At 49.3% G+C, this 13,979-nt stretch overlaps 1 protein-coding gene across 1 annotated transcript in view; it reads right to left on the bottom strand.

Annotated features, from left to right (window-relative positions):
* Window positions 1-13,334, bottom strand: part of Kremen1 (kringle containing transmembrane protein 1) — a 59,138-nt gene extending 45,804 nt beyond the window's left edge. The window contains exon 1 of the mRNA XM_020157769.2: window positions 13,216-13,334. Within this exon, the coding sequence (XP_020013358.1) occupies window positions 13,216-13,312 (97 nt within the window). The 5' untranslated portion in view covers window positions 13,313-13,334. The remainder of the gene's footprint in view (window positions 1-13,215) is intronic.
* Between the last annotated feature and the right edge of the window lie 645 nt (window positions 13,335-13,979).

Below are 13,979 nucleotides of genomic sequence, written 5' to 3'. Positions count from 1 at the left end.
CAAATGAGGAGCACACAGGGAAAGAGGAGAGGCAGGCACATATGTTCTCTAGGCGTTCTGGAAACCATGGGCTGCTCCTGAGGCCTTATCCTCGTGAGTCACAAGAAAGGGGACACTGCAGACGCCAAGGGAACGGGTGTTGCGCAAAAAGGAACTTGGGAAGTCTGCAGTGTTACCCAGCACGGGAGGTCTTTTGGCCCCTGGGGAAGGCCATTAAAAGGGGTAGGAGGACCTCAGCCCCTTCCTTTTCCTCTCTTTCACTCCCTGGCCACAAGAGGGGCAGTTTGCTCCCCCCATGATGTGCTGCCTTGCCACAGGAGTCAAAGCAACAGTCCAACTGACTATGGCCTGAAGCCCCTCAAGCTGTGACTCAAAATACCCCTTGCTCTTCCCACGTTGGTTATCCCAGGTGTTTGGCATGGTAACAGAGAGATGCCTTACCCACTGTTCGTCCACACGACACTGACACCATTGAGAGCGTTCTCTCACATTGACAGCAGAAGATTCCTGCCTGGATCCCACCCAGCTTAAGTGTCTGTTCCACGTGGGACAACCTAGCCCTTCTGTTGCCCTCCTGTGGGAGATCTGGCTGGTTTCAGCCCAGTTTGGAATCAACATTAAGGAAGAAGCATTAGGTGAAGTGCAGCATCTTAAAGTAGGCAGCGAGGGAGCTGGAGGAGTGGCTCGGGCCATGGTGTACCTGCCTGGCAAGCGCAAGGCCCCGAGTTCAAACCCCAGAATGCACAAAAACAGAAACCGAGCAGAAACAAAAACAAAACGCATGCTTTCTGCTTCCATATGTGGAAGCGTTCAAGACTGGGGGAGACTATTTATCCAGAAATTCTAAAGCACACCCATCTGTGCTCACATTACATCAATAGATTGACGTTGCTAGAATATGCTCTGTTGGCACCGGCAGGAAATTTCCTCAAAGTACTTTGGTTAATTAATGAAATGCTTTCTTGAAGTGCTGACTTCTCCTGAGTCCCTTCTTAAACCGAGGCTTGGCTTAATCTCTGTGCGTGTGTTAAAGAGTTAGATGCTGACAGGTTAATGGCCTATTTTTTTTTTTCTCAACAACTATCAGGGGTGGGGGTGTGGCTCAGTGGTAAAAAGCGTTTTTCCATGTGTGAGGCCCTGGGTTCCACTCCCAGCACCCAAAAAAGGAACTAAACAGAAGAAGCCTGGCTGTCTTTTGTTCAATTTGGTATCTGTATGTGTCCATAATGTCCTAAGTGAGAAGCAGAGGTTGCTGAAACACTAGCGCGGATTTGTGATGGCTATCCCTGACACAAGCACATGTACCTCAGAGTGACAACCACAAGTTCCCTAAGGGGCCCTGCGTGGATGAGGGCCAGATGGGAGCAGAGTGGCACCCAAGCCACTGCCCTCTGGACCTTCTCTGCCTCAGTGATTGTTTTGTTTTTATTTAATAAATAAGGCCCCCACTGTGAAGTGCTCAGATTGCTCTGAATTCAAGCCTGAGACCCGATTCCTGGAATTGTCTAAGTTAAAGGTTCAAATAGAATACCTCAAGTCTCCTTCCCAAAGTGTAAGTTCTTTAAAAGTTAAACTAACTTTGAGAGGCACAGCATTTTCTTCTGTTAGTGGGCAGCTGGGGACTGAACCCCAGGCCTCATGTCTGCTAAGCACACATTCTACCACCGGGACGCCCCCCAAGCCCGCGACTGCTCTTAAGGACCCGCTCTCCTTAAATGAAGAGGAAGGTCAAAAGGTATTTAATGGAAATGCTATTGATGCTTTAACATGTCAGCTGTTATTTGTGCGGGAACTCTGCATGGAGCAAGAGCACAGCCAGCACGTGAGCCGAGCGCGTCACATGCGGACATGCGTGTTCATTTCAGACGACTAGGTGTACGGCTCACTTGAACAGAAGCTAAGGTAGATTTATCACGAACGGATACGCTAGCGACTATTTTTAAGATAGCCTGGAGATGCTGTCTCCTCTAGGGGACTGAGAACGTGTGCAGAGACAGGCGAGCGTAAGGGAGCTGCACCAGGGATGCAGGTATCCATTCTTCATTCCTCAGCCTCCCCAGTCATCAACCGTCAGCCAACATTATTTCACCCGCGCCTCTTCCACCCCATCCCGTGATTTTGTAACAAATGTCAGCTATCACCTCACCTGTAAACAGTTCAGTACATGTCCCTAAATGATAAGGATTCTTTAACAAACAAACAAAAACCCTGGTAAACAGCACCATTATCGCACCTAAAAAAGTTTAATAATTCCTTCTGCTGTCACACATCCAGTCAGTGTTTAAATGTACGTGGGCCTCATCATCTTTTGTTTTCCTTTTGCTTTTCTCATCAGGTTTTTGTTGTCTTGGGATTTTTTGAGATGGGTTCTCACTATGTAGCTCAGGCTGTCCTCCAGCTCTAGGTCCTCCTTCTTGCCTCAGTGTCCCAAGTGCTGGGATTACAGGTGTGCACCACCCCGCCAGGCTTGACAGTAATTTGAACAGTTCATCAGGATCTAAACAAGGTGCACGTATATGGTGTGTCTTAAGCCTCTGGTGACCTGTAGGCTCTCTCTCTCTTTTTCTAATTTATTTGTTGAAGATGTCGTTTCTTTTAAGCAAAAAGAGGGCCTTAGTGCCTCTTCAGTGGAAGGCCTACATGGGAGGCAAGGTTTTTGTTTCCTTTTTCCTTTTGGGGGTGGATAATGGGGTTTGAACTCAGGGCCTATACCTGGAGCCACTCCAACAGCCCTTTTATTTCATGGGGTTTTTCGAGACAGGGTCTTGTGAACTATTTGACTGGGCAGAGTAGCTGGGATTACAGACATGAACCATAGCACCCGACCTGTTTTGTTTTTAACCATAGAATTTTCACTTCCATTAGAGAAGCAGGTAAATTCAGAGAACTTTAAACCTGGAAGAGATTTTTTTAGCTATCAATCCTTTGCAGTCACATCAGCCCAGACTTTTAACTCTTACTTCTATTTTGTGAGATCTTGAAGTTGTAGCTGTTGAGAGTTTAGAGTGAGGGATGCTGAGACCACCTGGGTCAAGTCCTTCTTCCTCAGGTGAGGAAACTGAGTCAAACTCCAAGGCCCCCAGTGTTGTGAAGGTTTGCTCAGACCACAGTGCCAGCTACTTCTCTGGCGCCCTTCAATTAATTCCAGGGGCTCTTTAATTCGTCCTGTGTATAGAGGGCTCATCTGCCCTCTCTGTACTTTGGCTCCGACAGCCTCCCTCCATGTCACTGCAGAGATCACATGAAAGTCAGAGTGTGTCCTGTCCTAGGCTCGGTGGCGTTGTGGGGGAGATTGGGACCTGGTGCCTTCCCAGGGTCACATGACCCTTTTCCACAGTGCTCTGGAGTGTCCGAGGGCAGGTGGTGTCCTGCCCAGGAGCATAGGTGTGGAAGGTCTCCTGCAAGGTCCCTCTGGACACCAGGCAGTTGAAACCCTCTGCAAAGCGGCAGGTGTGTGACTGCCTCACACTGTCAAGATGCCCTCTCAACAGAGACGAGGGTTTCCACCCAAGCCTTCTGTCTTTATGAACTAACCACTTTCCAAATTTCACAGACATTTAAAAAAGAACAGAAAATATTCTTGTTGGAAAATGTTCCCTGCTGAGTTTTTTTTTTTTTTTTTTTTTGTGCTACTGGGGCTTGAACTCAGGCCCTTGAATTGCTAGGCAGCCCTTTTTAACTTTATTTTTCTTCTTTATTTATTTATCTTTTCTTTTTTTTTTTTGCAGTGCTGGAGTTTGAACTCAGGGCCTCATGCTCGCTAGGCAGGCTCTACCACTTGAGCCCCACCTCCAGCCTAACTTTATTTTCCGAATGGGGTCTCGCGTTTATGCCCTGGTCAGCTAGGACTGTGGTCGTCCTGTTTACACTTGGGGCACAGCTGGGACCACCGGCACATCACTACACCCAGTTTTTTATTGGTTGAGATGGGGGTCTCATGAACTTTTTGCTGGGGTGGCCTCGAACCACAATCCTCCTGATTGTGAATCCGCCCTCTGAATAGACAGGATTAGTCACGAGCCCCTTCACCTAGTAGCTTGTGACATTTGAAAGCTACAAGTCCACCCTGCTCATGTACAATACTCAATTCAAAGTCAACTCTAGAAAAACAAAAAGACAATAGGACAGCGATTGCAAGGCTGAGTCTAGAATAGATTGCACTGTATTCCTATAGGATCAGGGGCTGTAAAACAAGCCACATGGCACCTGCCACCAGAGATCTCAGAGGACTTGGTCACCTTGAACTGTCATTGCCCAAGAAGCACCTTGCTCTGCTTCTAATGGCCCGCTGTTTCCTGAGCTCATTCCCTTTATTTCTGTATTTTATTTTTTGCCCATCCTAGGTGAGTGCTCTTCCACTGAGCTATGTTTCCAGTACCTTTTGTCTCTTTTCTTTTTTTTTTTTTTGTGGTGCTGGGGATTGAAGTTGGGGCCTTACACGTGCTAAGGTAAGTGCTCTGTCAAATCACTGAGCTATATCCCAAACTCCTTTCTTTGCACTGGGGATCACACACAGGGCCTTATGTATATAAGGAAATGCTCTTCATAAAGCCACTTGTAATGGGAGAAATACTTGGACCTCCTTTTTAAAAGAACACACATTCTTATGATCCAAGCTTGCTTTAAGCAGGAGACACCTGACCTCACTGTCACGTGAGCAATCCTATTTCGTACTGTCGAAAACCCTCAATCAGACTAAGGAGAGATGGAACAAACTGGTAGAATCAGCTTCTGGGCAAGTTTTTATCAGCACTGCCTGTGACCTATTTTTAACATCAGATGGCCAGAAGGGTCCCCGATAATGGAGTCTTGGAGGGTGGCCCACGCTCCATGGAAGCTCCTCTGGAGGGGTGTGCTTCCTTTAGCTGCTATGGGATGGACAAACAATGCCAGGGTTCACGAGTGGGAAGTTCACTGCAGGAAGACAACCCACTTCTAGAGCACATCTTCAAAGTAAACCCTGAAGCAGCAACGTTGTAGGTTCCTGTGATCCAGCACGGGATGCGCCCCAGTGAACTGCGCTGGCACACAGTAGGCAGCTGATAAGCACTTGTTAGTTGGTCCCAATGTAAAAGCCTGACTCAAGAGACAGGCTTCAGAAGTTCTGGCTAGGGAGACAGTTGAGGGTAGAAGGAAGGACTCAATGCTGACTTTAACAGGCAGGCTTGGCGTTGGTGGCTCACACCTGTAATCCCAGCTGCTCAGGAGGCAGAGATTAGGAGGATTGAGGTTTGAAACCAGCCTGGGCAAATAGTTCATGACACCCTATCTTGAAAAACCCTCCACAAAAAAAGGCTGGTGGAGTGGCTCAAGGTGTAGGCCCTGAATTCAAACCCCAGTACCGCAAAATAAATAGACAAACAAACAAACAGAGAGGCAGGACTTGGCAGCACCGTCACCCTAGCCAGAACTGCCAGAGCAGCAGGAGCAAGGGGAGACTGTCGCCAGCAGGATAATCGGATTGTCCAAGATTTGGTATCTCAGAGATCTTGAGAAGAGGGGCCAGATTTAGCACAAAAGCACAAAAGCTCACTCACATTTGAAAATCAGACAAATACAAAATAATCTTTTCTCCCTAAGCCTAACTCTCAACTACTGGAGGCTTTTTTTTTTCTTTTTTTTTTTGGTGGGACTGGGGTTTGAACTCAGGGCTTTGCACTTGCAAAGCAGGTGCTCTACTGTTTGAGCCACACCTCCAGTCCATTTTGCTCTGGTTATTTTGGAGATAGGGTCTTGAGAAGTATTTGTCCAGGCTGGCCTCAACTTGAAATCTTCCCAGTGTCAGCCTTACAAGTAGCTGGGATTACAGGAGACCAGCTAATTTGTTAAGAGAAGAATTCCTAGATATTGCACAAGACAATCTGATATAAAAAGCTATTTGGCGTTTATCTGAAATTCAAATTTCATTGTGCACCCTGTATTTGATCTGGCAATCTCACTCTAGAGAGTAGAAAGACAATGAATCACAGACCTCCTACTACATTTAGGCTCATGAGACACTGTCCACAGAAATGTTAAAGGAGCCTACGTATGGCTAATGAACGGGCTCTTTACTTTTGAGACCTGTCTATGTAGCCCAGGCTGGCCTGGAACTCGTTATCCTTCTGCCCCAGCCTCCCAAATGCTGGCATTACAGGTGTGCACCACCATTCCTGGCAAGAATCTACTTTCTCTCTCTCCCTCCCTTCCTCCCTCCTTTCCCTTTCTCTCCTCTCATGGTACAAAAGGTTTGAAGTCAAAAGCCCTGGTCTTGCTAGGTAGGCCCTCTACCACTTGAGCCACTCCGCCAGCCCTTTTTTGCGTTGGGTATTTTGGAGGTAGGGTCTTGTAAACTATTTGCCCAGGCTGGCCTTGAACCTTGATCCCCCTCATCTCTGCCTCCCAAGTAGCTAGGATAACAGGTGTGAGCCACTGGCACCTAGGTAACAATCTACTTTCTTAAGTGTGAAAGAAAAAAAGCTTGTCAATCAGAGTTGCCTGCTCCTAGGCCACAGGAAGAGATGGGGAAAACTCTACTAGGACAGTGTCAGCTTCAGCACTCCTAACATTTTAGGGTGGATAGTTCTCTGATGGGGATCATCCTGTGCATTCTAGGATGTGTAGCAGCACCCAGACTTCTATGCAGCTGATAACACCTCCCAGTTGACAGTCGAAACGCCTCCAAAGTATTGCAAAATATTCCCCTGAGGCAAAATCGCCTGCTGTTGAAATCACTGAGTTAGAAGGAATGGTCGGATGAACGCAGTGTCAGATCCATTAGCGAGTGGTCACATAACAAAAGGCTGTTCTCAAGGGAGACCTGCTCAGCTTGGCCGCCTGGCTGGCAGAACATTTAACAGGGAGGACAGCTGCCACCATCAGAAACCCTTGAGCCACCAGAAGCACTGGCGAAGAATCATGGGCTGCCCAGGCCAGTGGAGCTCTGCACAGCCATGCACACATCACAGCAAGCACGACTTCGTGCTCAGCCTTTGAAGACGCTCCTTTCAAGTCAGCCTTCCCTCCAACTAAACTTTTTCCAAATCTCTTCCTGCCGTTTGGAAGCTGAGTGGGTCTCAGCTGAAGAGGCCTGTATACACGAGGTGCAGATGGCAGCAGTTAGGCCCTCCCCAGATGCTGAAGTCTCTAATTTGATTGAAAGGATATAATTAGACAACAGAAACACTTTAATGAAAGAGCAAAACATGGAGGGAGGGAAGAATTGAGGCCCTTAACTGATGCCAAAACACCCACCAGTAATAGAGGCTTTGAGTCTGGGGAAAGAGTGGGGAAAGCCCCTTAAAAAGACAGTCCCGTCCTGTTTATTTCCCCACAGACAGAGGAATAGGGAAGCCATTATTGCAGATTTCCACTGCATTTTATGTGGGAATAATCTGATTAGAACCAGAAGCGTCTTCAGAAGAACATCAAAGAAAAACAAACATGGCTTCTGTGGTCATTATTAAAAATATTTTTACCAGCCCAATAATTTTCTTTGAAGATGAATTTTTATAGCTTGAACAGCAGCAAGTAATTTACATACTCTGATGAGGTTGGTCACCATTCCCACTATTGTAGAAGACAGCTACTTGGTCGCCATGTTGGCGTGGGACTTTCGGGTACCAAGGAAAGTGCAGGGCCACTGAGTTTACCCGTGTGGGGGGCATGGAGGAAGCAGGCGGGGGAGGCCACGCGTGTTGATGGCCACGGCCCTGTGAATCACTTTTTACAGTCGCCTGTGCCGGTTTTACTGCCTCCTAGCTTTAAGACTTTGAGTGTGAGCACTGTTTTGGTTCTAACCAAGACTCTAACCGAACTGAAAGAAATCCAGCCCTCAAAGTCTGCAGTTGCTAATGTGTTGTGACGCCCGGGTCTGGGAGCCCCGCAGCCTCCTCAGCCCACTGGGAGCAGGGCCCCGCCCTTGTGGCAAATTGAACAATAAAAGTTTAACGCTTTGGCTCCTTGCCAGGGATTAAACCCAGAGCAGGGGAACTGGAAGCTGGGCCCAGCAGAAGAGGGAGGGAAAGTGGCAACCCTGCCTGTGCAGTGGCCTAGACCCTGGCCTGCCAAGGTGCTTCCTGCTACCAGCTTCGTTCCTCTCTGAACTGGTACAAGTCCAGGCTAAAGAGGTGTTCACCTAGAAAGAGGGCAGAAAAGGGCAGGAAAAGATTTCCTTGGAGGAGGAGGAGGAGGAGAGTTTCTGTAGACTGGTTCTCTGGGAGATGGCCAGACAACTCTCTGGCATTTCTATGATGGCCTCTCTCCTTGCCCTCTGAATCTAGACGGTGGCTCAAAAGCTGAGGTCTGGGAGAAAGGCACCACCATCATGGCAGTAACACAATGATGACAAGACAGGGAGGAAAAAATAGAGTGACCTCAGCCTGCTCCACTTCCGGGTGCCAGCTGGAGTCTCAAGGTCAAAATAATTGTGGAAGGAATGTCAGTCATCTTCCTCTCACATGGGGAGGCTGGGCAGCGCCCGCCAGGTTAACCTGCCAAGTGAGCAGGGGGCTTTGAGCAGCTCTCCCCTCAAAGTCCCAGAGACACTTAGCTTTCTAAGGGACACACTCAACTCCTGCTATGTTGTCCTTATTCAGGAGGCAAAAACTCAGACAAAAGCTACAGATCCAAACTTCCGGCCTCTCAAGTGTTTTGCATTAACTGTTCCACAGCACAAACACAATCAGCTTGGTATGTCTGAATGTTTCATTTTGTTTTTTCAAAAACGTTTTAATTAAAACAAAATAATCAGCCATGCTAAGCACACCGTTGTTTTGTAAAGACCGTTTCAAATATGACAACAGAACCATGGAAATAAAATTTAACTGCTTAGGATAGTGGCAAAAGTTTTTTTAGTTTTTCTGGCTGATTTTTTTTTTAGGTCTCAGGCTGGTGTCACCTGCTGCAGCCTGGGCTTTTCTCTGAGAATCAGATCTCTCAACAGTCTGTCTCGAGCAATGTCAGCAGGCAGAGCTGAGCAAGGAACACAGGCCAGTCCTGAGGTAGGCATGATGTTTTCTTGTAGTGCACACTGAACCACATGGAACTTTCCTTTAAAGCATTTTTTAAAAGTCTTCTTAAAGACCCAAATGTGTACACGAACTTTCCCCATCCGTATCATTTTCTTTGTGGTTCTGGGGCTTGAACTCAGGGCCTACACCTTGAGCCACTCCACCAGCCCTTTTTTTGTTTTTTCCGAGATCAGGTCACTCCAACTATTTGCCCAGGCTGGCTTTGAACCTCGATCCTCCTGACCTCTGCCTCCTGAGTAGCTAAGATTAGAGGTGTGAGCCACCAGTGCCCAGCTTGTATTTTTTTTTAAACCATGGTAAAATATATAATTTATTATTTTAACTATTTTTCCCATACGTATTTTTTTTCTTTCCTTCCTCCATCCCTCCCTCCCTTCTTTCCTTCCTTTCTTCTTCTTCCCACTTCATTCTTCTCTTTCTCTCTCTCTGATCTAGCTGTGTTGCTCAGACTGACCTCTGACTCTGGGCCCAAGTGATCTTGCCTCAACTTCCCAAACAGCTAGGCCTACAGGTGTTCACCACTGTGCCTATATCTTAAAGTTAGTTAACAGTTAATGGTAAAAGATTTGTCCATTCGCCAAAATCTAGCCTCTTTGTCACTTTTTCCAGTCAGTGAACACTGAAAAAACAAAAAACAAAAAACAATACACATGTATAGAGAGCCAAATTTGGTCAAAAAAAGTCGGTGGCTCAGGTGGTTCACTGCCCATTTCTGAATGGTCCACAAGCTAAGACTAGGTTTTAGCTTTTTAAAAATTCAAAAGGACAATATATTATGACATGTAAAAATTATCTGAAATTCAAACTTCGGGGTCCATAAAGTTTTACTGGAATATAGCCATGCCTGTTCTTCATTTAATCTATGGTTGCTTTTGTCCTACAAAGTCAGAGTTGAGTAACCACAACAGAGACGGCATGTGGTCCACAGAGTCCCAGTGATTTACTGCATGCCCCGGCCTCGAGGCTCAGGTGGCATTCCAGGCTCAAAAATTCTAAAGATGATTACCAAAAAAACCTAATCTGGATATTGTGAAGCTACTGAAAGTGATATATTTTACCTTAATCATTTAGTCTTTTGGTCCATCCATGCTAAACTATGCGTGTGTCTCACCAACTTGCTGCTGGCTCCTAGTGAATGTAAATGCAATGCTTCTTGCTTTAGGATTTATAAAAGGGCTCCCTGTGTATTCCAAACGTGTACTCAGAGCATACACAAAACTGGCTTTCCTGCTGGTCCGTCTCTCCTTCGCTCCGTGTCCAGGTAATTCTATTAGCATTGGTGAAGTCCCCAAGAGGGCCAGGACTCTCTAGAGAGCGTGAGGCTCTGGCTGGTGGCTGAACTCAGATTTTATGGGACAGATTCCAGAGGTGGAGTTAGAGGAGAAGGATGGAAGGATAGGTTAGATTCCACCACTAACTTCTATCTTCCTTCTTATCAGTTGTGAAAGAAGGGCAAGAATCTGGAAGGAAGAATGGAGAGATGGGAGATCCCTCGGGGTTGCCTCTACACTGCAATTAGAAGTAGCACTGATGGCGAATGAGCTAAATGTTTTTATAAAGTCAGCATTCAAAAATGCAAACCACCAGTAATTTGAATATTACCAAATTGTGCAGAATATAAGTAGTGGAATAATTTTTTCCATCCACAAAATTTTAGAGAAAATTACAGTATCACAAATATGAAATGGCAAGTCTGGCAAATCCTCAGTGTAAAACGTGTTTTTTATTGGGAAGGACTTTTAAAACAAAAAGCTAGTGGTGGTGGTGGTGGTGGCGGGGGCTCTTGACAGGATGTGATGCTGAAGACCATGTGGTATGGCCCTAAAACTGCTTCTGGAACTGGAGCGGAAAAGTCAGAAAAGCCTCGATGTACCAGGATGGTAAGGAGCCAAGCCTGTGGGGCTTTTTATTTTTATTTTTTGGTGGTAGTGGGGTTTGAACTCAGGGCCTCATGCTTGCTAGGTAGGCGCTCTACCACTTGATCCACAGCTCCAGCCCTGGGTGAGCTTCTGAATTAAGGACTTGAACAGCCGGGTGAGGGGCAGGTGGGGAGAGATGGCCCAAACAATGTATACACATATGAATAAATGTTTAAACAATTAAAAAAAAAAAGGACTTGAACAACTTATCACAAATTGGCTCCCAAAGGTAACTAATTTGCTCTAACCCCAGACCCCTAAATGAAAGCACACCAAGATTTGGGGTTTAAGTTTCCTATCAGCTGCTGTATTGGACCTAGCAAAGCAAGGGCTCCTGGCATAGGCCCAAGTAGAAGTGGCTCACGGGATGCTTCTCAGAGCTACTGCTCTGCTCTTTCCAGAAGGGGCACTAATCCGTTTCCACCATACCACTCTCTCTGTAGACGACATTAAACCCTGAACACACAGATGGCAAAGTGGAGCTAACGGGTTACTAGGTTACAGTTATGTTGACATGTCCTGGCTCTCAGAATGGCCTTCCCTCACTCTGCACACACTGCTAAGAGTGGAAGTGATCAAACTGAGGAGTCCCAAAGAAGACTGCAGGTCCTCAAAAACAGCTTACCTAAGAATGAGACCCTCCATCTACAGAGCTAACGACAAGCTCTGCCTTTTACAAGGATCCATCAGATGGGAAGCTCACGCTGTTCCCAGGTAAATGAGGTAGCTAGCACTGAGCAAACTGCAAGGCCCTATAAAAAAGTAGTATTAAAATATGCTTATTAGGGCTGGGGGCGTGATTCAAGTGGTAGAGTGCCTATTTAGCTAGCAACACAGGACCTGAGTTCAAACCCCAGTGCCACCAAAAAAAAACTACATATATGTATATATACATATATATGTTTATTGCCTTTTACATGTGGGTGTGTTACCTACGATATATCATTTAATCTTCACAACACCCTGCAAGAAAGGTAACATCACTCCCCGCCTTTACAGATGAGAAAACTGAGGCTCAGAGAGCTGCAGGCATAACCAAAGTCACACAGTAAATGACACCAAGTCCTAGCCTTTTCACTCACCCACATTGGCAAGAAAACAAAGCAAGTGAGTTTTCTTTCAATAACAAAATCCTGTCTTTCCAACATCGCAGTTGGAGTGCGACTTTGGGTGGAGAACCCCAGGCTGGTTTTCCAACTCCAGCAGAGCGTAATGAATTCTTCCCTTCCATAAATGTGCCATACGCAACACCCAAACAACCTGCAGGGAAACTGGGCCAGGCGACACCCTGTGCCTGCTCTTCAACTTGGAAAGGATTCTGCTACAAGAAAGGGTGTGTGTGGAAGCTAAGCAAAGTCCCAGCTTCCATCCTGAGCCAGGATCCCACCTCGGGAAGACCTGGCTTTGTCCTTGCCGTCGGTCTGGGGAGCAGGTCACCTGTTTAAAGCGTGGGGTTACCCAGGACGCGAGACTCAGCGTTGCACTCGGGAAAATCACCCCAAACTCTGTAGGGGAGAAGTTTTCATCACCATGCCCTTTTCCCTCTGTCCCTGCTGGGTCACCTGAGTCCTGGGGAAGTTCAAAGTTGGGGGGAACCAGGAGGGAGGGGGAGACCTGGCTGGGTACCGAGGGTCACCCCAGGACTTTGACCTGCCCATAGCAGGGCAAGCAAATCACCTCCACAGCTCAGAAGGCACAAGTTCCAGTGTCGGGTGGGCCAAGCGGGCGCAGTGGGGACCGGGCAGCGGGGCTGGACGCGGGCTCCTCCCGTCTCCGCACCCCGCGGGGAGCGCGGGGGTCCCCGATGTAGAGGCGGGCGGGGAGAGAAAGGGGGTGGAGGGGGCGTCGGAATGAGTCGGGCGGGGAGGGGGATCCTAGCTCGGGGCTGGCGACACTGAGGGTCTTGGGGGTGCAGTTCCTTGAACGGGGTGTGGGGGGGCAGCCCGGCCCGAGGCACGTCGCGGAGACTTGGGGACGGGAATCCCAGGGGAAACCGGGGTGCAGGGGGCGCCCCTGCCCGGGGGGTGGTCACTGAGGGGCTTGGATAGGGGGTGTCTAAGACAGAGACGTCTCGACCCGAAGGGTGTCGCCGAGGGGCTCGGGGAAGGGGTCCAGGGAGGCAGTGAAGTTGGCGATCTCGGGGGGGCGCGTCCCCCCCAGAAGCAGGGGACACCAGGCGGGCCCGGGGTGTCGCCGAGGGGCTCGGGGAAGGGGTCCCGGAAGGTCCCGAGGCGACTCAGAACCCGGCCGCGTACCGGGCAGGCTCCGGGGGTCGCTCAACTCACCGGGTCCGGGGCCGAGGCCGGGGCTGGGCGCGGGCCGGGCCGCCAGCGTGAGCGCGGCGGCGGAGAGCAAGGCGAGGCGGGCGGCGGGCGGCGCCATGGGCCGTCAGTGCGGGGCCCCGGGGCGCGGCCCGGGGGAAAGGGGGCAGCGCGGGGAGCCGGGGGCGGCCATGGGAGCGGGACGCGGGGCCCGAGTGTGTGGCCCCGCCCCCGGACGCCCGGACGCCCCGCCCCGGCTCCGCCCCCCACTGCGCCGCCACCGCCCCGGGCCCCGCCCGGCTCCGCGACCAGGCCCCGGGCGGAGCTACTGCGCATGCGCGTCGCGCCCCGCGCCTGCCACTCACGCTCCAGGCCACACCCACCGGCCTCACCTGGGCCCGCCCCTGAGTGGCAGGTGATGGGCGGAGCCGGCGGCCGGCCTCTGAGTTCCCCACGCTGAGGTTTGGCCCGGCTGAAGCGGGCCGGGCGCCCAGTGACCCCTGCTCCACCCTCTCTCGGGTCGTGACCCGCGCCTGGGCTCAACCACAGCGGTCATAATGAGAGCAGCAGTTTGCAAACCGCTTTGCCCTGCTTGGCTCGTCATAGTGGTTAGCAAAAGGGTGCTTTGGAGTCACCTGTCCCCGCGCAGAACCCACTTGGTCACCTGTAAGACCAAGGGCAGGTTTTAAGGAAATAAAACTTGAGCTCTACCGCTGAAGCCACACCTCCAGTCCATTTTGTTCTGGTTATTTTAGAGACGGGACTCTCAAGGATAGTTGCCTGGTCTG

This window comes from Castor canadensis, chromosome 18, assembly GCF_047511655.1.
Source record: "Castor canadensis chromosome 18, mCasCan1.hap1v2, whole genome shotgun sequence".
Lineage (NCBI taxonomy): Eukaryota > Metazoa > Chordata > Mammalia > Rodentia > Castoridae > Castor > Castor canadensis.
Note: the sequence above shows the minus strand (reverse complement) of the source record. Positions and strands in the feature narration are given on the sequence as shown.